Source organism: Podarcis vaucheri (genome assembly GCF_965113315.1).
Source record: "Podarcis vaucheri genome assembly, chromosome: 4".
Lineage (NCBI taxonomy): Eukaryota > Metazoa > Chordata > Lepidosauria > Squamata > Lacertidae > Podarcis > Podarcis vaucheri.
In genome coordinates this window covers 109,739,178-109,766,066 of record NC_138762.1, presented here as the reverse complement: position 1 = coordinate 109,766,066, position 26,889 = coordinate 109,739,178, and the positions used below count along the sequence as shown (strand labels likewise).

Sequence of the window (26,889 nt, the reverse complement as noted above, 5' to 3'; positions counted from 1 at the left end):
ATTCAAGTTACGTCAAGTAATCTGCACAAAATTGTTTTCGATTTCTCAGACGGAAGATATGCAACGGGCACCACAATTTAAGAAGGATATTGACAAGTTGAAATGTGCGTAGAGGAGGGCAACCAAGATAAAGGTTCTGGAAAGCAAGTCTTATGAGGAACAGTTGAGGGATTTTGGTATATTTAGCCTAGATAAGAGGCTGAGAGTAAATATAATAGCCATCTTCAAACATCTGAAGGGCTATCACATGGAAGATGTAGCAAGCTTGTTTTCTTCTGCTCTGGAGGGCAGGACTCGAATCAATGGCTTCAAGTTACGAGAAAGGAGATTCTGACTAAACGTCAGAAAGAACATTCTGACAGTAAGGGCTGTTTGACAGTGGAGCAGACTCCTACAAGAGGTGGTGGACTCTCTTTCCTTGGAGGATTTTAAGCAGAGGTTGGGTGGCCATCTGTCATGGATGCTTTAGCTGAAGTTCCTGCACTGCAGGGGGGTGGAGTAGATGACCCTCGGGGTCCCTTCCAAGGTCCCTTCCCTTCCTTGGGGTCCCTTCTATGATTTTATGAACCCCAGATGAGCTGGGATGCAGAATTGCAAACTGCCTTAAATGTTTCGATCAAAGGACAATCTGTAGGCAATAAGTTACCATTTTTACTGCTAACTTTAAAGTAATATTCTTCTCCTACTGAAATGAAACCGATATGCTTGCTGAGCCAGCTGACAAACTGAGCTAATGCCAAACCCCCTTTTAACAATTTAGGCATATGCTGATTGTACTGCTGCATAGCTCTGAACCTATAACATCATAAGTAGATTTTTTCCTATGCTAAGGAAACTGTATAAGCAGAACAAAAGATGAAGAAATAAAGATTAAAAATGATAGTTTTTAGGACAATCTACATTATGAACTGAGCACCATGTCCCCAGTAAACTCTCCTCCAGCTCAGAAAGTAAATGGGATTTTCGGCATGGACAGATTAGTTTAGGGCAGTCTTTTTCATCCTCGAGTCCCCAGATGTTGTTCTCAATCCATTCCTAACCAGCCAGGTCAGGGATGATGGGAGTTGTAGTTAAGACCACATGGGGACCCAAGGTCAAGAAAGGCTGGCCTAGGATAGGATATAGTTGCAGCATTTTCCAATTTCAGGTCCACTTAAAATTTGGGAGGTACCTACCCACTACTTCTACGTGTTGTGGGAGGTGTGCCGTGCAAAGCTGGGAAGTAGGAGCATGCAGCATCTTGAATCAAGGAAAGAGTGCTGGCATGGGTGAGCAAGGAACTCACCTTACTTAGCCCCCTAACGCCATAGCAAGAGCCAAGAGGCAAACATCAGCACAACCAGAGGTAAGGCAAGAGGGGCCAGAGCATGGGCAAAGTGCACCACATTTCCCAAGCATCTCAATGTTAGCTTGAGGGCAAGAAAAATGTGGAAAGCAAAGAAAGTGTGGCATTAACGGGAAATAATAGGAATTTAATTCTCCACACAAGCAAAACATTGCCCTGAAATGATTAGTCAGATTTAAGCACATTTGTGAAGTGAAACAACCAGTTCTGCTTTTAGAAGTCATCGAGTTAGTAACACAAGCAATATTACAAGAACAAGGTTCCTGTCCACATTACCTGTTTTCATTTCCAACAAACACTTTTTCTTTCTTTGTCTTTCTATTTTTTCCCTTTCTGCTTTTTCTTTAGCAATTCTAGCACGTCTCTGCTTTTCTTCTGCTTCTTTTCTTCTCATATTCTCCTTTGCAGCTTGCTAGCAAAATATATTAAATTTCACCAGCATAAACAATTATGACTTAGAAAAATGTATACATGCCTATTTAAAATCATTTCTATGCTGCTTTTCATTTGAAAATAAATCCTAAAGCAGTTTACAACAATAAAACACCACCACAGCAGTAGAATCTGTTATAGTACTAGGGTTGTTTTAAAAAGCTGTCACCTCTTGCCTTTCCTACCCCACTTTCACTCCTTCAACCTATACTGCTTCTTCCTCTTGCACACATCCAAGTCAGCCCAGCTGTTTAGCCTTAATGTTAAAAAATGGTGTTCATGCAGTGAGTGGGCAATTTTTGTAGACCACTCTTCTCACCTGTGCATCCCCTTGCTATTCCTCCCTGCTTTTATTGTTATGTTTTGTTTAGGGGGGAGGGGTGGCAGGGAAAGGTTGCCCCATTTTATTTATTTATGACAAATATTTTTTGTATTTGTGCATACCTTAGGAAACCCCAGGCATGCAGAGACCTGCCTCTTGTGCTGATATGAGAGGTCATACCATTATGGCTATGCAGGAATCAGGATCAGCACTCTCCCCTGAACACCTGAAGTAAGGGGCAGCGGCAGAGTTCTATACCTAGACTAGTAGCTGCTGTTTCAAATGTATCTGGTTCTCATGTAACTTGGGGTAAAATGGTCCACCATGCTTGCATATTAGGTTGCTGCTACCAACAAAACATATACTCATCTTTCTAGTCAGCCTTCCCCAACCTTCAGTCCACCAGATGATGTTGGACTGTTAACTTCCAACATGTCTGACCACTGGCCATGCTGAGATTGTAGTCCAACAATATATGGAGACACAAGGTTGTGGCTGGCTGTTCTTAGTGATGTAAAGAATAGCTGAACCTGTGAAGCAAAAGTATATTCATCTATACTACTTCTGCAGAGTCTAGAATTTGATTGTAATAAGATTTACCATAAACATTGTCCTAAAATTGTTCAAGTCAGTTAGAAATTCTTCCACTGAAACTTTCTTCCAATCGACGGCATAAAATTCCATTACATTCCGATAGAGTGTTTCCATACTGTTATGCATCCTCAAAAGTTTCTGGAACTGTTCCCGTGCTTGAATTGCAAAGGTGTATTAAGTTTGTTAAGGTTACAAAACTGATTGTCAAATGACTTCCATATTGAGGTGCACCTGTCTCCATTCTCACTAACTTTCAGGAAGAATTTGAAAACATTCCCATTTACTCAGGTGTTTGGTAGCTGAAGAATATTGTTCCTGGCAACTCCAAGATCACTGGATGGAAGAGAGTACATTTTTAGAAAGTTTTAGGGTTTTACAATTATTTTGCTTTGTTTGCCAGTCTGGGCTTCTTCAGGAAGAGGGTCGGGATATAAATTCATTCATTCAATCAATCAATCAATCAATCAATCAATCAATCAAAATAAATAGAGAATACTAAGTTTCCAGGAAAGAGGAAATAGCAAGTTATCAGCAGTAACAACACCTCTCCAATAGCATGTAGTTCTTCTCATAGTCAGCATTTTTCGATTTTTCCTTTTTATTCTTCCTACATTTTTCATACCTCAAAGATTAATTGCCTCTGCACAACCCAAGTCCCACTTAGATAACAAACTAGTGGGAATATTTTGCTTTAACTAACTGCATGTAAGCTGCTCTGGGAGGCTGTTCCCCCCACCTCGAAGAGCAGGGAGCAAATACTCTAAATAAGAGATTTCTTCTTGGGCACCAATACAACACAAACTAAACACTGCAAAAATACATAGATTAGTTACTCAAAGCGCTAGTCCTCTGAAACATTCAAACAAGTGAACTTCTTTGGTAACAAACTTACTGATCCTTCTCAAAATCAATGAGAATTACTGTTCTCTAACTAATATTTTATTAATGCTCAAAAATAAATGTTTGGCAGTAATTTTAATAAAGAAAAGTATTGGGAAACAGTTCAGCACTTTAATATTCTAATTAAACTTTCACTTTTGTTCACTCACATAATTGTTCACTTCCATGCCTCTGCAACTTTTTTGGGGTTTAAAATACACAACATTGCCAACATTTTCTTAAACATATCTATATTTTTCCCAATTAGTAATCATCACTTTTTCTTTTATCTAGTATACTACAATGTTACAGATCTCCTTGCAACACTCTCAGCAGATACTTTATTTTTTCTTCATAGTATTCCTCTACACATGTCATTTTGTGATTTTTTGGCTGAATTTCTGATAATCTTTAAAGCCTCTTAATACTTAAACAAACCATGCTAGTAAATGCACAATGAAAATCAAACATGAAAAGGTGCTTGTTACAACCGAACCAATATTCCTAAACTTCTCGCCTCCTGTGTTTCTAGAGTCTCAGTTCTTATAATTTTGCTAAGCATAATAGGAAGTCATCATTCAGATAGCATTTTCACTATGTACCTATATCAAGTTGGTTCCACTGGCAATTTAATTTTACATCAACAGATCATCATACATAGCCAATACTATCATCTCACAGAGAACAATTTATATAAATCCCTTTAACGATCAGCACACTATTAAAACGTATTACTATTATTAATCAAGCAAAATTTAGCAGGGTACTAAATGCTTTATTTCCAAAACTGTCATTTTCTTGATAAAATGAGACACTATTTTCCTGCTACTCTGAAAAAGTACAGAAGTACAAAATACCATTTAGTTCATAAAATTATTTTTATAGATTTGTCGTCTCTTGCAATATATATTTAAATTGCTTTCTAAAGTGACAAAGTGGTGCAAGAAAAAACGGACAAAAGTATTTTATCAATTTGTTTTTGTAGATAAGAGCTCTAGAGCTTATCGTGTATTTTGATAATGGTGTGCCTGTATTATAATCAAAGAGAAATGTGAGCTTCTCAAAACTGTTCAAGGACCCAATTTTCATTTAACTTGTTTGCACATCTATACCTATCAAGTAATTTTAATTACATTTCATCATAATGTTTGCATAAATGGCTTTAATGTTCTATGCTTTATTTCTCTGGAATTCCTATCTACAGCAAAAAAAGCAGGGGTGGGGATTTAATTGCATGTAAAGTAGTGTACACAACTGCAATGGACAGCTAACTAGAATAATCCAGTAAGGAAGTCTTTTATATAATTATAGATTCTATCAATAATAGAACCCACTGGCTGTGCACATATCCGACTTCTAAAAGAAATATGAATGCTAATCAATTCATTAGCCGGCTCCAGGTTATGATATTTAGTGACAGGATGTAATAGCCAAGTTGCCTACAGAGCGTAATTGTATGGCAAGTGAGAAATTAGTTTTCACAAAGCCCCATCCTTCCTGTCTCAGCTTTCCCACCGAATGCTTTTTACGAGCTGTGTGCCTTTCAAAAGACATCAGCATCATTCAACTTCCCCTGTCATAACAATAAGAGCTCGGACAGCCCCCAACTTCTTCACGCTGTGCAGGTTCATCTAACCTTTACATCAAGTCTCCTTTGGTTTGTAATTTATCGTAACTCCAGTTTTCCTGGAAGTGAGTGTCTTTAATTAGAAAGCTCACAGCCATTACCAGAAACCACATGTAACTCCACTGTTCCTCAATTATTCCCTGCCTATAGGGAGTGTTAGCAGAAGAGAGCTAACTATTGCATCTTAACAGTGTTTAAAGATCAAACCATCTGTTTAAGTGTCACATGTGAATTTGGTTGAAATGGTGAGGTATTTCTGTGAAGTTTCAGATAATACACTCTCTTATAAATAAGAGTAACCTGTGTGTAAACCTGTAGGTAGGTTTTATGAATACATTTCCATGTTCAGTGCTGTCCTTCAGGCAAGCAATGTATATGCTAGAATGCTTTCAAGGTGGCAGTTAAGACAGCAAAGACAAAATTAAAATTACCATGTGCATGCATAGCCATGCTTACATGCGAAAGCACAGAAAATTGCTAACCATTCTGAGAGCTTCAAATCCTTATCATTCAGGTGATCAACTGCTGATTCTGGACAATCATAGGCTAGAAGGCAGCAATACCTATAGAAGTGTCATTACACCTTGGTGACTGTGCCAGTAGAAACTGTATTGCTCGGTATGGTGCAAGAGACATTCAGGCAGGACTGTTTTAAAATGGAATGCATTTATATCCACATTCAGTGGATGTGAAGGGGTGATCCCTGCTGCCTTGAAAGAGGCAGTAGTGCGGCTGCTCCTAAAACCCCCCCCCCCCCAGCTCTGGACCTCTTAGACTGGAACAACTATTCACCAGTTGAATATACCCACTTTGGGGGGAGGTGGTGGAGACGGCTGTGGTGTGGCAGCTGAATGTATTCTTGGATGACACAAATTATTTAGATTCATTCCAATCTGGGTTCAGGCCTGGACATGCAACTGTGTGGGCCATTGCTTGGATAAAGTAGTGAGAAAGATGACTGAAAACAATCCGGGCATGTTAGAGACACTATGGACAAGTGGTTCCCATGTCCGAGAAATTGGTCAGTTGCCTATTCCGGATGAGGTTGCACTAAGCAGGTTTGCATTCTGGGGGTGCTTCTGGATCCAGCTGTGTCAATGGAGGCTCAGTTGCTCAGAGGCTAGAAGTGTCTTTTGTCAACTACAATTGATTTGACAGCTATGAGCATTTCTAGACAGGAAAAGCTTGGTCAGAGTACTTCACACTCTGGTTACTTCAAGACTAGATTACTGCAATGCGCTTTTATGTCGGGCTTCCCTTGTGCTTGATCTGAAAACTGCAGTCAGTGCAGATTGTTGCAGCACAATTGCTGACAGGAATAAGGCATTGTCAGCATATAAATACGTGCTCTTAAGTGATTTGCACTAGTTACAGATTTGCTACCGGGCCAAGTTCAAGGTGTTACAATTAGTATATAAAGCCCTTGGGACTGGTTGACCTCAGAGACACTTTACCCCACATGCGCCCATTTGATTGCTTCAATTTGCAGAAGTAACCCTAATACCTGTTCCACATTTATAAGAAATCAATATTTTATTGCGGCAGCACCTATACTTTGGAACTTGTTGCCTATTGATATGGAACAGGTGCCCCCACTGTACACTTTTCGGCATGTGCTAAAATATTTTTGTTTAGATAGGCCTACCAGATACCTAGCATGTTGATGTGTTTTAATCTGTTTTTACTTTATTGCTGATTAAAACTGTTAATTGTTTTAATTGATAATTTTATTGTTTTATTCTTTTTGTAATCTTCTTTGAGATTTCTTACAACCAGGTAGTATATACATTTTAAGAAATAAATAGATATTTATGTACAATACCAATGTACTGACCAAGTGTTAAATATGAAAATACATTCTGTAGCCTCAAATGGCCAACAGCTAACATTACTCTGGTTAGTAACATGAAGTGTCATGGGAACTGAATGTGAAGCATAATGGTTTAGAGCTGCAGACAATTAGTTCTTTCATACCTTCATTAAACCTTCCTACAGGCCAACAAAAACAAGAAACCCACAAGAGCACATCTATCTGCTTTTTGTGGACGCCCCCCCCCCCGGTGCTGTCTTTTGTGCTAATGCTACTTGCTTCTTAGTGAATTACCAACCAGACACAGAGAGAAAAAAATCACATCAAAAAACATCTGAAAGGAAAAAACCTGAACCAAAATTAGCAGGTAAGATGCACAGGATTTATGGAAAAGAATGATGGCGGCTCCTATAAATTCAAAGGAATAATTACACATACAATTCCAAACAGTAAGAGAAAAGAAGCTTTAAAAAACTGAAATTAGTTTGTAGTTCAGACTAAAAAAATAATCAAAATGGGCAATCTAAATTGATACCCCGAGCTGGCAACTCTTCCCTCATAGCTAAATTAAGCTGTTTTCCATCCAATTTAAGTTGTAGTGCTTAACTAGTCAACTTCTCAACTGTTTCCTCCAGTAATATTTTCCATTCAATGAGCACTTTCATGCCTATATGACGAAAACGCCAAACCACTGGAGATGACACAGGACTACCTTCAGATTATGAATTATAGGTGAATCTTCATTAAAGCCGTTTTAGGTTCTTAGTAATTCAAGGTAGAAATGAGGTCAGGGTTGTCAGAAGTGATGGCTATAACTTTAATAAAGATTATGCAAATAAATTTTAAAAGTGTTAAAGAACCTTAGACAAAGCCAGATAAGTTATTTAGCAGCAAAAGGATATGGACATCTTTGTCACAAATTTGTCATGAATATCTTCAGAAAGGGGAAAGGTCTCTAAATCCTTCTCAAGTTGTATAAGCTGCCTTTCCATCTGCTTCAGGCTCTTCTCCAAGCTTTCTGCTGAAACTAAGCATATATTTATAATTAAAACCTCACACATATCAAAAGGTGAATACGGTTAGTAGATGCTTTCTTGCAAAGATTCCTCTAAGTCCACATTATGAAATACTTTTGTCATGTGTTGAGTTCTACCATCTACTCAATATCTTCATGAATGATCAGTTTAATAAATTTACTCAGTCACATCACCGGAAACAGCAAATGTTCTCAGGCTCTGACTAGTTAATTGAGTGATTTGGAGAGGGCATACTGATCACAGTTGAGACAGTATATAGGTATACAATTAGTACCAAACATACTATAGTACTTACTCTTCATGGGGACATATGCTTCTGCCAGACTCTCTCATCTTAAAGGGAGAAAGTTGTTCAGTGGTAGGTGCAAAACTTGTTTATAGTATCCTGGTGAAGCATATAATTACCAAGAGTAGACTAATAACCATGAGGTGCACATGACTTCATGTACCAGCCAGTCTGTTTTCCAGATAGAAACATGTTAAAATTTTGAACTTCTAGTTTTGCTCTCCTGTTTCAGGATTTGCTCCAGAAAACTTTTCTCTCAGATCACTGTGAAACTGTGGTCTCTAGTATAGGTGAGATAGATTTGAATGGGCTGAAGCACTTGATTCAAGGAGCAAGAGCAAATAAATATGGATTCCAGAATTTATAAACCTCTCTACGGAGAATACCTGAGTTATGTTCAAAATAAAATGTCAACTAAGTAGAGCAGGGTGTCTAACCTTTGAACCTCCATCTCTAGCTGGACTACGACTCCCACTACCTCTGACTATTTCTCTTGCTGCCTGGACTGTTGGGAGCTGGAATCCAAAAATATCTGAAAGACCACAGATTAGCTGCCCCTGGGATAAAGAAACACCACTTGTATCCTGAGATGTGCCCCAAGCACCACTAGTACCTAAGTGAAACTTTGGATGTGACTATGAACCCAAACAGCAACTACCTGTACTGGAAGTGGCTCAGATACTGGGGGAAATGTTGAACTTTCATGAGCACCATATCAGAATGTGTGTGTCTTCTTCTGTGTGCCTGGGTACTCTGTAGTTCAAGCACTATCCGAATGGACCTCAATATTTTCATCTTGACTCTTTTATTCAGAATATGTAGAACCACTTTGGAGCAGAATCATCCACAAATCCCCATTCTGTTGCACCATAAAAAAGACTCCAGAGTGCCTCTGGGCCTGTGAAACTAAATGTTCAGTAGGTACAATGCCCAGCATGTTTGATGACTAAGCATGTGAGCCAGTAATGGCGCTCATTTCTGGATCTCAGGGGGTCTTAAATCTGTCCCTTACACTCCTGGCAAATTTCAGTGGCCAACTTTTCAGCCCATACATTCATGTTGGCCTGCTACTGTGGTGCAAAGCAAAAGTATACAGGATGTGCAGGATAACCTGGCATTAAGTGCAGCATGGCTTCTTCTTTCTGGGGGGGGGGAGGGAGGATCCCTATGGCTGAAAGTGTGAAGAATTCTTGAGGGCTTGCTGCTTGTCAGTTTGGATATACATCTGTTCGAGCCTCTGGTACTGCAGGACTACTCATCTTTTTCAGATTTGGAATCTTGACAATTCTTGTGCCAGTCTTGTAGCTTCTTACCTTTCAAAGATGCATACCAGTATCATGTACAATATTTCCAACTCTGTGTTGCTGCTTTCTTATTGCACACCACTATTCTGCTCTGGACATTTTCTTAGTTCAATATGAACTTTCCTGAAATGACCTTCCGCTTACAAGGAAGCTTGAAAAGTAGTAAATTCTGCAATGTAAATTCTTGGGTGTGGATTCTGCAATGTAAATTCTTGGGTGTGGATACAAACTTCAACACTCAAATAAAAAAATATTCATTCTGGACAACAGCTGAATAAAATATATTAGCCCATTCTTTAATACAAACCTCTGCTTGCTTTATCTAAGCTCTGCAAGTCTTCAACAAAGCTTAGGACTTCAGGATACTTCTCTTCACACAATTCCACCAGAAAATGAAGCAGTGTTGTCTTCTGATCAACTGATTTGGTGTCCTTTAACTAGAAATTAGTAAGTGAATATTCAGAAGCAGTAATACATTTTGATCATATATTTTATGATTTACATGCTATAGAAATTGAAATCAGTTTTCCTGCACAATATCTGAAAACTGAGTTTTGAACCATTAAAAAAAAAAATTGGATTTAATTTGCCATTTTAATTGAAAATTTGATTTTCATATTCAAATTCTGTTACAGAGTTACAATTTGCACGGACATGGTCTAAAGCAGTCCTTGCCAATTTGGTGCTATCCAAATGTTTTGGACTACAACTCTCATGATGCAGTGTAAAGTATCTAGAAGATACCAGCTTTGTAAAGGAACACGATGTAGCAACCTTATTGAAATTAAGCAGGACCAAGTTTAGCCTGAGTAGGTGGGAGACCATCTGCTCTGAATTCCTTGATGGAAAGGGGGGGGGGCTAAAAATGTCTAAAATAAAAATAAAATAATAAGCTTTTCAGATTTTGACATCAAAGTTTAATTTTTTTTATTCAGGGAATGTTTCCCAAAATGTTTAATGGATGAAGATATTGCAAAATTTCTAAATAAGACTGCACACCAGGAATCATTTACTGGAAGATACTGCACGATTCAGGGACGCGGGTTGCGCTATGGGTTAAACCACAGAGCCTAGGACTTGCCAATCAGAAGGTCGGCAGTTTGAATCCCCGTGACGGGGTGAGCTCCCGTTCGGTCCCTGCTCCTGCCAACCTAGCAGTTCGAAAGCACGTCAAAGTGCAAGTAGATAAATGGGTGGGATGGTAAACTGGTGGGATGGTAAACTGCGTTTCCGTGCGCTGCTCTGGTTCGCCAGAAGCGGCTTAGTCATGCTGGCCACATGACCTGGAAGCTGTATGCCAGCTCCCTCGGCCAATAAAGAGATGAGCGCCACAACCCCAGAGTCGGTCATGACTGGACCTAATGGTCAGGGGTCCCTTTACCTTTACTGCAAGATTCAATTATAATATTGATGCTTTAGTATCAGATAGTAGCCAAATATGTACATATCCAGTGCATATTTGGAGAATATCAGCCTTCAAAATCAGAAGAAGAAGCTGAAATAAATGTATTTCCACTCTGACTGAGTATACTCCATGTTGTACAAATCTGAAGTACTTGCAGAACTGGGACCAATTATTTGCTCCGTTGAACCCTTAACAGAATTCACTAAGTGCAAGCTTTCAGTTTCATTTTTGATGTACTACTAAAAATATTCGTAATTGAGACAATGAGCAGCAACAATAGCTCACCATGTCACACCTCTTTCTGTCGGCTTGAAACACCAAAGCTTTTAAAACTGTACAGCAATCTCGAAACCGAGCATACACATTTACAATATCTACTGTTGTCTAGATCAAAACAAATTAACTGCTTTTATAAGTGGGGGGGGGGGGTAAATGAATAGACATTTAAGCTGAAATTATTGAAGATGTTAGGTGTCAAAAAACAGAAAGCAATTTAAACTGCATTGTAAATATGAAAAGCAAGTGATTGCAGCACTGAACTCAGCATTCACAGCTCTTTAAAAAGACTCACTTTACATAGGGAGCAGAGGTTAAATCCAAACGTCTGTGCATTTCGAGATCCTGCATTCATGTAGTTTCCCATTAGCAATACTAGTTCCAGAAGCTTACTGAAGCTTCTGCTCTTCTTTATCTCTTCACAGGCAGCACTGACAGCCATGATGTCAGGTTTGATGTTATTCACCTGCTCCTCAAACTGAAGCTTAAAAAGAATAGCACTCAGCCGTGGCTTCAGCCTCTTTACACTGCTCATCTGATTGAAAAGGGAAAAAAGTTCTCTTTTAAAACCTATGTTATGCTTTAGCATGGAGCAGGTTGGTTTAATCTTGGATGATTTACAGGTATGACAAATGGACTGAAGCTAAAGCTCATGCCTATATACTACCCCAAAATAGATGAATGAACGAGGAACACTTGTTTGAGCAATATTTAACTTGTGAATAATTATCCTTCTCAGCTGTATTTAACTTGTGAATATACTAAGCCAAAAAGCCCACTAGCATTTCTTCTGGTCTTCCAGGTGCTTCTTATCAAGCTGTTTGCACAGCACCACACATTACTACTGGGGTACATTAGTGCATAAGCTGTTGCTCAGGCCATAATAAAGTTTGAGTGACACATATAGTTCTAAGCATAATTATTCAAAAAATGTTATAGGAGAATTATTTGTGTATATGTGTTCTTGGGACTTCATTCTTTTTCTGCTTCACTATTCTAAATTCAGGGGATAAGGTGGCAGAAGTGCATAAGCAAAATCCCTGCAGTATATCAAAACCCCAGCATTATCTTGGACTTTTTTGCCTCTAACAAGGACACTGTTCAAACACTCATAGCCCTTACTGCCATCAAACAACCAAAAGAAACTAGAAGGCAAGTGCCCAGTTTTCTACATTTGTTATGTAGAAAAAATACAAAAATACAGCTTGAGGTAAAATACTAAAATACTTTTCAAAGATTCAAAAATTATAGTGATATTGTTAGCATCACATATGAAGCAGAAGGAACAGTGCTACTCACCACAATACAGAACTGTTCTGGTTCAGACAAGTTTTCATATTCACTCTTCATTTTGGACAATTCATTCAGTTGTTTTTGTTCAGGAAGGTGTTTTATTAGATTCTATGTATCATGAAAATATATGATATATATTAAGAGTTTTCACGGTCTTTTCTCAGTAAATGTTCCCATGAGCTTTTATTTTACACAACCAGTTCAAAAAATTTCAATTCAGTCTTACAAAGAATCAAAGGAATTTGCTCAAACAGCAACACATGCAAAGAAAAAAAGGATTTTATCACTAAAAAAAGAAAACTAAAACTGACTCCAGTGAGAAAATAGAATTCAAGTGTTGAGTGCAAAAGCGGAAATTCCTGATTTTTAAAAGTGCAAGTTTCCATTTTCTTCACTACTTGAAAACTGTTGTAATCATAGCCCCAGGAAAAAAGCTAAGTAGCAGTCAATAAACAGCCTTCAAAAGAAATGCCATACAAGAATATGGGGGTGGGGGAAAAACAGTTTTTTAATGAATGCTGGCAACTGGAAATTATTTTCTCATGGAGAAGTGAACTCTTAAGTGGGTTACTGTACTGGCCTCCTAGTCAGAACCTGGCAATTCTAATTCCCAGAAAACACCAATGTTGAATTTCTATGCTACAATAAATATTCTTTAAATTTTATGTGACTTTAAACATTGACTATGTTATTACTCTGATTACACTGTTGCATAAGTTGTGTGATTTTTTTTTAAAAAAAGCAAAAAATGTTATTATTTACATCAGTTACTATGCTTGTTTATTTGGGCAAACTGCTTTTTGTTTGTATGGTGATACCACGTAGAAAATTTGTGCCAATAAACATATAACCTTTAAATAAAAGTAAACTATTAAAAGTACATCATTACAGTCTAACTTAAGAATTGATCGAGACAAGGGCGGGGAAGAACTGATCTAGACAAGGTATTTAGCACTAGGATTTAAATCTACGCCAATGGCATTATTCAGCACAGATAACAAATTTACAGCTTGATGGCACTCAACTCAAGCTACAAATTGTACCAGATGATATAAACAAAAGGGCTGGAAATTCTGTAGCTCTGTAGAGCTTTGCACAAAGGTTTTAACCAACAAACTAATGCTGTGTGAGCCCACTTGACAGAATAAAGCCTGAGGTTTTACAACAAAACCCTGTACCTTATAGGTGGGAGGGTTTGATATTCATACCACACATGGCCTAATAGAAAGTGAATGGTGTAGAACCTTCATTAGAACATTCTCCTTCTCCCACTAGTGGCCTATGCTACTAGATGGCTGTCAAGAGAGACCATACATTAGTTAAGCGCTAATTACAACCACCTCCACTTACCTCGTCACATTCACTAGCACAGCTGGGGGGGGGAGGTATCAATATATACCACAATTTATACAACACTTCTTGCTCTAATTCTTGGCTGCTGTATTGCTTCAGAGAGATTTCATGCCATTTTATTCATCTCCTATCACTTGGGATATTTAAACTGAATGTTTTTAGAACGCTAAAGCAATTGGGGCAGTTCGTCACTGAACTGCAAGAATAGAGTACACTTGCCACTTCGAAAACTTGATCACTGAAATATGGATAGTCAGTGATATTTAGTGAAGCCCATCCACAGGCAAAAGTGGCTTACACTCTCACAACAGAACAACTTCTTCCCCTCCCACCTGTGCAGTTTCCAAATCGACTCCAGAGAGTTAATGGGACCTTCCAAAGTAGAAGTGGGGAGCTTGGAGAAGCAGGTGAAGAGGAAAATGAATTCTGCTTATACAATGTTGAATATCATCCCATCACTCTCCACACTTCAAGAAAACCAGTTCTTCCCTCCACCCCAAAGTCTTTAAGCCCAGGAACAAACAAAACTCCAGACAATCCCCAATATTTCATCTATCCCTATTTGCTATATCATGTAGCCCACTAAGTGACTACATCTGCACTGGATTGGCTTTGCAGTGAATAGTGCTTTGAGGCATTAGCTTGAACTTCATGATCTTTTGCTCCTTCCATGTTTTATTGTAGCTTTTTCAATGGTTGTAACCAGCCCAGGGACCTTAAGATGAAGGAATGATGATGATTTAGGAGACGTTTAGGAGAGTATTCTTTTCATCACTGGAATTACATCAGGCTAGTTTTATTTTAAACTTACATCCTGACCTTCTGATTAGAAGCCAAGTCAGCTAAACATTAAACCAACAGTTTTGTATTCATAAAAACCTGATTATGAAGCTGCTTATCAGTTCACCATACCTGAAGCATAGACTCCGACAACTGGGCTTCATCTATTTCCAGTATCATCATTTTTATTTCTTCATAAGGTACCCGAAAATAACCTAAGAAGATAGCTAAGGAAAAGCACACAAACACAAACTATGCTTATCAAATGGGAACACATTTTGGCTAAGCAAAAGTAATGTTGTCCAGCTACAGTGCTTGCTGAGATGTCTACAAAAAGTTTTAAAGTGACCACTTGCTCACTTTATAAATTTGTGGCACATCAATAACTTTAGCAAGACACATAAGCTTAAATAAGGAAAGACAAATGGAAGATAAACTAGTAAATAAAATTCTCTATTAAACCTATTAGTTGCCTTTCTCACAGCAGTTATCTCAAAGCTACTTACAAAAACAGACATTACAAACAATCTAAAACATTAATCAATAATATGTATCAGAGAGCAAATCCAACTGAACCCTATCCCATTACAAGCTAAGCATAAAATTAGGATCCAAAGGCCTGAGTGAATAAAAATGCTTTTGCCTGACATCTAAAAACAGAAAGCAATGGTGCCAGGCATGCCTCCCAAGGAAAAAGCATGCCACAAATGGGGAGTCACTACTGAGAAGGCCTGTTGTCTTGTCGCCACCTCCTTTGGAAGTCGCATGCAGAGAAGGGCCCACAATGATGAATGGAGGTGTCAGGGAACTGCCATCAGCTCAGAGGCGAGAGGTGGAAGGGCAGTTGTGTTACAGGGAGCCTCCAAAGATCTTGCGAAGCAGTTCTTCCTCTGGCAAGGAGGAAAGCCCCGTCTCCAGTGGGGAAGGGGCGCAGGGATCAGAAGATGCTAGGGAGACCTCAACACCGAGCCTGAGCAAAGCGCAGGGGAGGCAAGTCCCCCTTTGCCAATGCCCACTTTGCGCAGTAGTTTTGCGCGCAGAGAGGGGAGAAGGATGGGGGTCACACGGCTGTTATGCTGGGGAAGGAATAAGGACTTCCCACTCCCAGATTCTGCTAGCGACTGAGCAGACGTGGACTTGCAACGCTCTGCACTGTAAATACTTTGTACAGATAATAAAGCCTGGAAAAGACAGGTTGGAGTCTTGCCTGTTTGCTCTCGAGCAACCACACCAACACCTGACAGTAGGGTTCAGGTTGGTTGAAGTGGGGAGTGGCGGTCCTTGAGGTACGAGACTCCTGAACTGCATATGGCTTTACAACTCAAATCATGCCTGGAAGCCACTGCAGTCATGCCAAGATTGGGGTTATGTGTTCAGACTATCATTTCTTAAAAGGAGAATAGCTGGGCTACCAGACAAAGCTGATGGAAGGCACTCTGCACCACAGAAGTCACGTGAGCCTAAAGTGCATCCAGAAGTACCCAAAAGCTACACACCTGCTCCTTCAGTGGGAGTGTAACCCCATCCAGGGCAGATCACACCCCACCCTCCAGTCTAGAGAAACCCCCACTAACTCTATCATCTTATGTGGTTTAAACTTCAGTTTAACGGCTCTTATCCAGTTCATTACTGAGGTCAGAAACAGAGCTATCACACTCACTGCCACACTTGCAGATGTAAAGAAGGAATAGAGCTGTGTACCAGGAGCTGATAGGTTGGGCTGGACGGCATCTGTCTGTTTCAGGAAACAAAAGAAGGAGTGCAATGCACTCCAAAACTCTGGATAATCCCACTCAGCATTTCCACGTAGATGTTAAGCTCATGAACTCTGAAACCTGCAGCACCTCACAAAGGCGGCTCATGTGCCCCAATCACCACTTTCTGAAGATGGTCAGCCAAGTAGGATCAAAACGTCTGCAAAGCAGTACTGCCCCCAGAGGTGGAGCAAGGCGGGTGCAGTGCGCTCCGGGTGCTGTTGGGGCCGCTGCCTGCCAGCAAAGCTGCGAGGGACGATGGTGGCCCCTGAGCAGGGCTCATGGCAGCGGCCTCGTGGGCAGGTTGCCCCAGGTACCGGAGAAGATAGCTATGCCCCTGACTGCCCACCCCCCAACTCAAAACAGCTGCTCCAGAAGAATACCATAGAGGATGCGAGATTGTGCCGTGACTGGAATTTCCTCACCTCAACAGCATGGATGGTGAAGTCACCATTGTCTAGTCAATAACTATCTCTTCTCCCAAGCCACTGGAGAAACTTACTAATTCTGCTGTGGGAGCAAGCTGAGAGCTCATCCACACTTCTGCTTGTCCCACGCTTTCTAGGTAAGAGTGCAAGAGGTTTTTTGTTTGCCCCACTGCTTACCCTGGGAAAATCTGCTGTTTACCACTGAATTGTTTCAAATGTCAATCTGCAGAAAACTGACATTTGTTACGATTCACTGTAAACAGAGGGTTTTCCCTAGGGAAGGGGCAGGGCAAATGAAAAACCTCTCAGAAAGTACAGGACAAGCTGAAGTGTGGACAAGCCAAGAGAAACAAGCTCATTAGAAAGATCCCCATTGAAGATGGCAAATACTGAATAAAGAAAATTTCTGAGTTTAAATATAAACAACAACCATCTACTGATAGTTATATTTGTTTCTGATGGATAATCTTCCAGAAATTTATGTACTTTTGCAATTTAGTTTCCAATGTCTGAAAGCTCTGGTATGTACAGTAATGAATCCTAAGCTCACCATTACATAAGTTAAACCTACTGTTGATATTGTTGTTATACAGGGGTAAGCTAGCATAACTTCCTCCATATGTTGGAATCATGCTGCTTGAGACTGATGGGAGGTGGAGTTCAACAACATATGGAGGACACCATGGCGACAATCCGTGCTTTAATACAAATTAAAAGTTTAAAATTTCTGTTTTAAGCTGTTTCTATTTTAGCTGTAAGCCACATTGAGTCCTAAATATAGTAATAATACAATACAGTAAGTAGAACACACTGTTATTTTCAAAAAAATCTGATACTCTAAAATGTTTTAAACAAAGTAAAGCATTTACATACAAAGGTTTTGAGCAGTCTTTGGATCCAAAATTTTGAGTTCTTTGATTCGTTTTTTAATACTTCTCTCTTCAATATTTTCATCTTTTTTTACTGTCAAAAAGCACAACAATGTTATTAGCACACAATAATGTTAAGCATCAAATATTTCTCTAAAGATACATATTTTGTTGTGGTTTTGAAATTAAATATGAATAAAAATAAGCACAATGCAAGTGCAGAAAGTTCCATTCCTTACATATGAGAAGCACATAACAAGATTCATGTTGCTAGATTTTAAAAGTAAGCAGTAAAGCCACAACCCGAAGCCCCAATCTGCACCACTGCTGGAGATTAGGAATGGGTGGAGATATTTCCACCAAAGTCATGGGCAGTATAGGTGACAAAAGGCCCCAAAATGTGGCATTATGCTGAAGACAAAGCAGGACAGTGATGCATTCACTATACCAAAGCCAGTCTGATTGCCAAGTATGATCACAATCCAAGCTGTGCCAACCTGGAACTAGCAAAGCAAAAAAGTAAAAGCCTTCCGTCACAGGAGGCGCTAGCAGGAAAACTTCATAGTGGTCAATGTTCTGCCCCACAACTCAGTTGGGGCTTTGGATTGCTATCCTAACAGTGTGTGTGCGCGCTCTCTCTCTCTCTCTCTCACACACACACACACACACCTGTGACAGCAATTTGGCTTCAAGAGCACAATAAACTATGGCTGTGGAAAGAAATTGCTTCCTCATACAATTTTTTGCACACACACACACACACACACGTTAGGTTTCATATAGCCATCTGCTTGGGACCACAATGTGCAACCCCAAACCAGCAGCAGGAACCAAGGCAAGGTACCAAACTAATGACTCTACGGTAGTAGTAGGTGGTACATAAGAATAACTAGTCAGTACATCACATGTGTAGCTCTTACACATGAATTCTTCTGAATGCCCATCTCTATTTCTGGTTTGAGCCTACAACTTTCTCTAACAACATACTGATGCTGTGAGTGCCAACAGTTATCCAGCTAAAACTGGGCTAATGAAAAACAAAAGGGGTATTAGCATGCTTCAGAGAACCCTCAGGTTTGCAAAATTACAAAAAACAGTCGTACCTTGGTTCCCAAATGCCAAAAACCCAGAAGTGTTCCGGTTTTCAAACATTTTTCGGAAGCCAAATAGCAGCTGTCAGCTATTGTATCCAGGGTGCCTGCATCAATCAGAAGCTGCGCCTTGGTTTTCAAACATTTCGGAAGTCAAACGGACTTCTGGAACGGATTAAGTTTGGCGCTTTTGTTTTTGCTATTTATTTTGTTTTTGAGTTTTTGGGTTAATTTGTTTTTGTGATTATGTGGAATCCAGTTCGGCTACCAACTGATTATGTGACTACAGAAATGGATAAACGCCCCCCACCCAAACAGTGACTATCATCAGGGCAGGTAAGAAATTGTTTAAATTTTAATTTTTATCATCTACAATGCCGTTTTATTTATTTTGTAGTACAGAACATTCATTATTGATTTTATTTTATGGATCAATGGTCTCGTTAGATAGTAAAATTCATGTTAAATTGCTGTTTTAGGGGTTGTTTTTAAAAGTCTGGAGCGGATTAATCTGTTTTGCATTACTTTCTATGGGAAAGCACACCTTGGTTATGGAACGGATGTCTGGAATGGATTACATTTGAGAACCAAGGCACCACTGTAATCACTTAAAAAATTGCAAGAGGACAACACACATGCACACATATCAAAGTCAGCCCAATGAACACTAAGCATGCTCAGTAGCCACAGAATTAAGATGATTAGGTACAGGAAGCAGAAACCAGAAAACAGTGGGGTAATGGAAGGGATTGAAGCAGGGATCTGTTGGAGGTTGGGGGGTGCATTTTTGTGGAGGCGCAACCAGGCACCCCCCCCCCAGGCTCCATCATTGGAGACTGGCTCTGGGGCGCAAGTCACACCTAGCCACAGCTCCCTCATGCCCAGCCTCAGGTCTAAACCAGGAGTTGAGTGTAGGAGAGGTGGCGGCAGCAGCAGCATTGCTGTATCTCCAGAGATTAAAACAACCATTATCTCAGTTTCCAGCCACACCCACATTTCATGGTGAACATTCTTCACAGCCCCTCAAGGCAGTGGGGAGGGAGGGAAAGAGGCATCATCGCTCCCAAACCTCTCTGAGAAGTATTGGAGAGACCAAGGCACCAGCAAACGCCATTTGACCCTGTGCCTGCTCCTTCAGAAGGCAGAACTGGGGAGACAGTGGGAGCATGCCCGCTGCCAAAGAAAGAGCCTCCACTTCCGGCATGATCTGTGGAAAGGTTCCTCCTTAATCTGGCAAACTGAGAAGCACTCTCTATGCAAGATATGCAAATAAAGCTGAGACTAGATCAGCTGCCAAAAGAACGGGAACTTTTGAAGGTACTTAAATGGTATTTTGATGTCTTGAAAAATCCCTACAGCAATTGTGAATGGAGGAAGAAGGCAGACTGCTTCATGTTTGCTACAATTTTTGCTTCTGGTTTTCTGTCTCTGCCCTCTCCTGATTAATGAAGAAAAAATGGCATGTGTTGTTGGATAAAGGACTGCTCTACAGAGAAAAAAGAGGGAGTCAGGTGTTTGTTTTATATTTTATAAGGAATTGGATAAGGTGCCTGCCCCCTCCGACCAAGGAGTGACTGGGTGACTATGTAATTTATATTTACAAACATCTCTGGATGGTGTTTGGTGTTGCAGAAGGAAGAATGCACCTATTGTGATCTACAACAATTTAGAATGATAAAATCTGCAGCTGGTTTTGTTATCCTAGAAGGAATTAGGCCATGAAGAGGCTAAATGAAATGTAACGAACCTTGCCACAGGACACATACAGTCGTACCTTGGTTCTCAAACAGAATCCGTTCCGGAAGCCTGTTCAACTTCTGAAATGTTCAAAAACCAAGGTGCAGCTCCCGACTGGCTGCAGGAGCTTCCTGCACTCAAGTGGAAGCCATGACGGACGTTCTGCTTCCGGAAAACATTCAAAAATCGGAACACTTACTTCCAGGTTTTCAGCGTTCGGGAGCAAAAACGTACAAGTACCAAGGCATTCGAGAACCAAGGTTCAACGGTATTGTACACAGGTACAGCTGCACTGGAAAGGATATGTCTATAATGTATCACAGAGCTGGAATCCTAATAGCCAGGCTGCTTTTAGAAGGTTTCATCTTCAAGAGCCACTCCATGCTGCAGTTTTGACTGTTATCTGTGTGAAGGAATGTGACCTTGGGTAGAGCAAGCGGAAACAGGAGCTAGAATTTGGATTTGAACAAGGATGAAAGAAGATTAAAGCTGGAAAACCATGCCTAAGTCTGGGGGGGTGTACTTATTAAAACAGTGCTTCCCAGTTAGGGGTCTGGGGACCCTGAGGGTCTGTGGAACACCGCTAGGGAGGTCTGAGGCACCATCCCCTGCAAGGGACTTACTTATCTTGTTAATTGCACAGTGAAAGCCACAATGATGATCCATGGATCACCCAACCTCTGCTCGCAACCAGGGCCTGCTTGTTGGCAGGGGAAAACTTGTCAAAGAGTTGCTGGGTGGCAAGTGAGTTGGGATTGGGCATGACGCTCCGACACAGTTTCTTGCGGCTCTTGCAATTGGAGGGGGGGAGGGAGAGGGGAGAGGGGAGAGGGAGGGAGGGAGGGAGGGAGGGAGGGAGAGAGAGAGAGAGAGAAGCTTGCTCCACAGGACAGGTTCACATGCTTATCATTAAAAAAAAGGGATCCCTTCCCCTTTCTCTCTACTTTTTAAACGAAAAGAACTTCTAATTGCTTTTAAGGACTATCAAGTTTAGAGGATTATCCCACTGCCTCTTTATTTTACCGTTTGAGGATAAATATATAGTGGTACCTTGATTCTCAAACGCCTTGGTACTCAAACAACTTGGAACCCAAACACTGCAAACCCGGAAGTAAGTGTTCCGCTTTGCGAACTTTTTTCGGAAGCTGGACATGCTCCGTTTTGGTTGTTATGCTTCCATTCTGAGTGCCACAATTCCATTTTGAGTGTTATGCTGAGGTCTGCCTATTTTTAATATTTATTTTGTGTTTTTGTGGCTCTTTTTGTTTAGTTTATGACTGTGTGGAACCCAGTTCAGCTACTGATTGATTGACTGATTGATTGATTGTGTGACTGCAGCACATTGTTTATTGCTTTCATTTTATGGATCAATGGTTTCGTTAGATAGTAAAATTCATGTTAAATTGCTATTTTAGGGGTTGTTTTTAAAAGTCTGGAACAGATTAATCTATTTTGCATTACTTTCTATGGGAAAGCGCTTTGGTTTTGGAATGCTTTGGTTTTGGAATGGTCTTCTGGAACGGATTAAGTTTGAGAACCAAGGTACCACTATAAAGCCAATTTACTCAAGTTTAACCAGCATTTCCTTTAAAGAAACAAACAAACAAAACAAAACAAAACAAAAACCAGAAAGGCAGCCATGTTAGCTCATAAGAAAAAACTCCCAAATACAGTGGTGCCTCGCAAGACGAAATTAATTCGTTCCGCGAGTCTTTTCGTCTTGCGATGTTTTTCGTCTCGCGAAGCACGGTCCGTCGCAACTGCGTCTCTTCAAGCGGCTATAAGAAAAAAGCGAACAAACTCGCAAGACGTTTTCGTCTTGCGAAGCAAACCCATAGGGAAATTTGTCTAGCGAAGCAACGCAAAAACCGAAAAACCCTTTCGTCTAGCGAGTTTTTCATCTTGCGAGGCATTCGTCTTGCAGGGCACCACTGTACACAGTTGTAGATTGCCTTGATTTGATTGGTTCTAAGAAAAGTATTGCTAAACTAGATTAAAAATGTAAATTAAGCTATGCCCACACAACATCAAACTGCTATGGGCTGAGCTATTTTTTGAATCACTGTAACCAAATACAGTGGTACCTCAGGTTAAGAACTTAATTCGTTCTGGAGGTCTGTTCTTAACCTGAAACTGTTCTTAACCTGAAGCACCAATTTAGCTAATGGGGCCTCCTGCTGCTGCTGTGCCGCCGCTGCATGATTTCTGTTCTCATCCTGAAGCAGAGTTCTTAACCCAAGGTAATATTTCTGGGTTAGCGGAGTCTGTAACCTGAAGCGTATGTAACCTGAAGCGTATGTAACCCGAGGTACCACTGTACAGTGCATTTAATACACAATCAACAATCAAGAGTTGTTTATCAAGCAAGCGTCTGCAACTTGAACAAGTTTCATACTCAAAATCAAAAGTATGAATAGGAGCTTTGCATGAACCACCACCAGAGACCACTCATCTATTTAAAGGCAATGAAGATTAATGTGGAGATGGAGGTAGTGATATTCTGATTTCAGCTGCACTTCTCTTATATCACTGAAGCACATGGAGCTCTAGGCAGTCACTTCCTGTGCTCCCTACTTTCTCCATTTTTCAATAAAGGCCATCAAGTCATGATCAGTTTAATACACGCACACACACCCCTCAAAAATCACAAATCTGTGTCTTGCATTCCCAACTTTGAACTATTGTACATCCCATTACAAAACATTGACCAAAAATTGTCGTATGTTATATGCTCCTTTTCCTAATTCTTCCTAATTACAATTCATATGGTATCACTTATAAAAGGCCTTAGGTAAGCCAAAGTACTATTCAACTTGGTTCTCAGACAGCACGTGTAGATATTCAACTGTAGTTGTAAGAAATTCTGATGTTTCAATCAAAATCAACTAGGCTCATTTTCTAACCTATTAAGAATTTAAAACAAAACAATTAGTTACTTACGGGGTTTTTTACAACAAAACGTAAGCTCCAGCTTGCCTAAAAGATCAGCACTCTCATACTTCCCATCATTTGCCTTAATCCAGAAACAGTTCTCATTCATTTCTTGTGGTCTAATCTGCAAATATAATAACATAACTGCTGAGTGATGGCACATTAGCTACAGATATATAATAGAAGTCACGCACAAAATATGGAAGTTGATCATTAATATAGCTGATAACGATGAAGAGAAAGTAATATTAGTTCTTTCCAATGACTTAGCAGAGTTCGAAATTAGCAGGGCGCCAGGTGAATTTCACCTAAAGATTCTCTATTTGTGAGCACCTCAGAAAGTCTGGGTACCATTTTTTGCCCCTGGCTGACACTCAAGGATTACTGAAATGTATGTGCTTTGAAGCCTCAAAGTATACGTTAAGGATAGACAATACAGTGATACATCGGGACAAATACGCTTCGGGTTAGGCAAATTCGGGTTGCGCTCGCAGCGACCCAGAAGTAACGGAGCGCGTTACTTCTGGGTTTCGCCGTGCGCGCATGCGCAGAAGTGTTGAAACGTGACCCGCGCACGCACAGACGTTACGTTCGCTTCATGAATCTTTGCTTTAGTATCTTTTGGGCGCCTTCATAACCCAGGTAATACAGTTGGGGGGTGACAGATTTGCTGACAAATTCCTCATTGGTCAGGTGCTGGTACAAACCCTTCCCTAGATCAAACACTGAAATTCTGAGCCAATGTTTTAGGGCAGCCCACCACGCTTTAGTTGAAATTGGGCATTCACCAGCTTCTAACAGAAGTATGGAGTTGGGGACACAGTTGGGTACCTACAGCAGAGATCGTAGAAATTTTGCCTGAAAGCCATCTAGCTTTGGCAGGTCCCCATTATGCCAGACATTTGCAGCGTACAGGAGTTGGGAAACGGGTTTTGCGTTGAAAACCCTTAAGGCTGCTGGAACATATTTGCCGCCCTTTGTGAAAAAGAATCTGAATATGGCTAGCTTTGTGATCTCCGCCTTTTGAAGGGAGGTTTGCCAATGGTGCTTCCAAGATCCTGTATGATGGAATGTGAGCCCTAGGTAACTGAAGTATTTGATCTGTTCAAGGTTATGGCCATCCAGCACCCATTTAGACTGGGAGAAGCTTTTTTCGAAATCCAAAATTTTAGATTTTTCATAAGTAAAGGATAAACCATTTCCAGAACAGTAATCAGAAAATTTCCTCAGCAGATAATTCAAACCCGGTCTGGAACGTGAGATGATGGCCGCGTCATCAGCATATAACAACAAGGGGGTCCTTCTTATTCCTATTTTTGGAAGGTGTCCATCTGGGTCCATTAAGCTCTCTTCTGGGTCATTTAAGAATAGACAAAACAATGTGGGGGCCAAAATGCATCCCTGTTTCACCCCCCTAGTCATCTCAATGCTGTTCGATAACTGTCCTTTGTCAACCCTCAGACCTGCAGTTTGGTTCCATTGTACAGGGCTTTTATAAGAAAGAGGAGTCGTTTGTCCTGCAAAATCAGATTTAATTTGGACCATAGCTGGGATCTGGGGATGGAATCAAACGCTGATTTCAGATCCATGAAGGCCACAAAGAGTTTACCCTGTAGAGGCCTGGTATACTTCTCGGCTAGGAAGGACAGCATTACAGTGGTCTGATGTTGAATGGTTCTGAAGAAAGGCTGCCTGGGCTTCAGATAGTATATTATGTTCATTTAGAAAAGTTGTCAGTTTGCTACTGAGGAATCGGGCATACAGCTTCCCAATTATTGAGAGCAGGCTAATTGGCCTATAATTGGAGGGTACATTTGGGTGGCCTCTCTTAAAGATTGGGACTACTATAGCATGTTTCCAGCTATATGGTACCTTACCCGAGTTATTTACTACCGTATAACAGTTATTAGAGCTTTACCATAACACTACCTGGAGAAATTAGGCCTTGTCTCAACGACACATGCTCTGGTTATAGCCTGGCTAGATCTACTGTATTGTGCTCTACATAAGAGTCATTTCTAAAAACATTTGAGAAACTTCAGTTGGTACAACACAATGCTTAGAAACTAAACCACCAGAGTCTATTGTAACTATTATGTGCAGTTTATATTGCTATTTCTTTCTGGACACACTTTAAAATACTGCCCTTGACCTTTAAGCTCTAGTTAATTAGGACTACATTACCTGAAAAACCATCTGCACCTATATGAGCCTGCCAAAACTTTCCCATTGGTGGCCCTGTTCTCTAGCCAATAATAGGAGACGGTGAAGGCTGATGGGAAGCAGAGGCAGGGCTTTATCAGTGGTGGTACATACGGAATAAAATCACCTCGGAAGTATGCCTGGAACCCTACCTAGCAATGTTGAAAATGACTCTCAAAACATTTTTATTTCAATTGATTAAAAAAAAAAAGTAAAGTCACCTATGTCCGTTTTATGGTTCATTTTAAAGGGCTCTGTTTTCACTTTAAACCGGTTTTAATGTTTTATTATTTCCGTACAACACCTTGTGAGGACATTTGTGCTAAAATGTGAGATACAGTTCTCTTAATAAAGGAATAAAAATAAATAAACTAATACCAGTGACTAATAATTCAGTTCTACTTAGAATTTTGCAAAATATGCTTTCCGTTTATTTACCTTTAACCAGTTCAGTCTTTTCATAGTGACCTCAGGTTTAAATTCTTTTTTAGGCTTCAATCCATAAGGCAGTACTTGAGGAGGAGGGGAACACTGTGCTCCTGGCAATGTCTGTAGTGGTGGTGGTGGTGGCGGCGGCACACCAAAAGGAGGAGCCTTTCCTGAACTACTAGTCAATGAAGGTGGCAATGGGGGTGGCGGTGGCGGTGGAGCTCCAGCTGAAAGTGGCAATGACTTGGGTGCTGCATCAGCTAATGGGACTGGAGTCACGTGTCCTTCCAAAGATGTCACTGGACAGGCACCTACGCCATTCATTATTGAGCCATCCTGAAAAGCAAGTTTCCGATTTATGAATACAATCCCTAAATATCATTTAATAATATCAAGTTAAACTTATGAAACCCAGCATAACTACTCTGTTGTAAATTTGGCAAAGCTCATCAATAACATGCAGGTCCACTGTGTTGCTTAGCCATTTGCTACCAACCACAACGCAAAGAACTAGTATTGTGTACAAAAGCCTTATGCAGCTTAGACCCAACATTTGTGCAAATTAGTAATGCTTCAATGCTGTATGTTATTCATATCACATAACTTTCTCAGACATTTCCAGTTAGGAAACATAATAACTTGGAAGCCTTGTTGGATCAGACTAAATGTCCATCTAGTCTAGTATCCCACTTCCAATAGCAGCCA

The 26,889-nt window shown here is 40.3% G+C and overlaps 1 protein-coding gene across 1 annotated transcript in view; it reads right to left on the bottom strand.

The window, feature by feature from the left end:
- The window catches only part of DIAPH3 (diaphanous related formin 3), a 120,131-nt gene that overhangs the window by 64,843 nt on the left and 28,399 nt on the right, over positions 1 to 26,889 (bottom strand). The window contains exons 16-25 of the mRNA XM_082221404.1: positions 26,194 to 26,520; positions 23,563 to 23,677; positions 17,799 to 17,888; positions 14,876 to 14,970; positions 12,617 to 12,718; positions 11,613 to 11,852; positions 9,944 to 10,073; positions 7,913 to 8,036; positions 2,700 to 2,865; positions 1,622 to 1,757 (exon numbers count right to left, since the gene is read on the bottom strand). Coding sequence (XP_082077530.1) covers positions 1,622 to 1,757; positions 2,700 to 2,865; positions 7,913 to 8,036; positions 9,944 to 10,073; positions 11,613 to 11,852; positions 12,617 to 12,718; positions 14,876 to 14,970; positions 17,799 to 17,888; positions 23,563 to 23,677; positions 26,194 to 26,520 — 1,525 coding nt within the window. The remainder of the gene's footprint in view (positions 1 to 1,621; positions 1,758 to 2,699; positions 2,866 to 7,912; positions 8,037 to 9,943; positions 10,074 to 11,612; positions 11,853 to 12,616; positions 12,719 to 14,875; positions 14,971 to 17,798; positions 17,889 to 23,562; positions 23,678 to 26,193; positions 26,521 to 26,889) is intronic.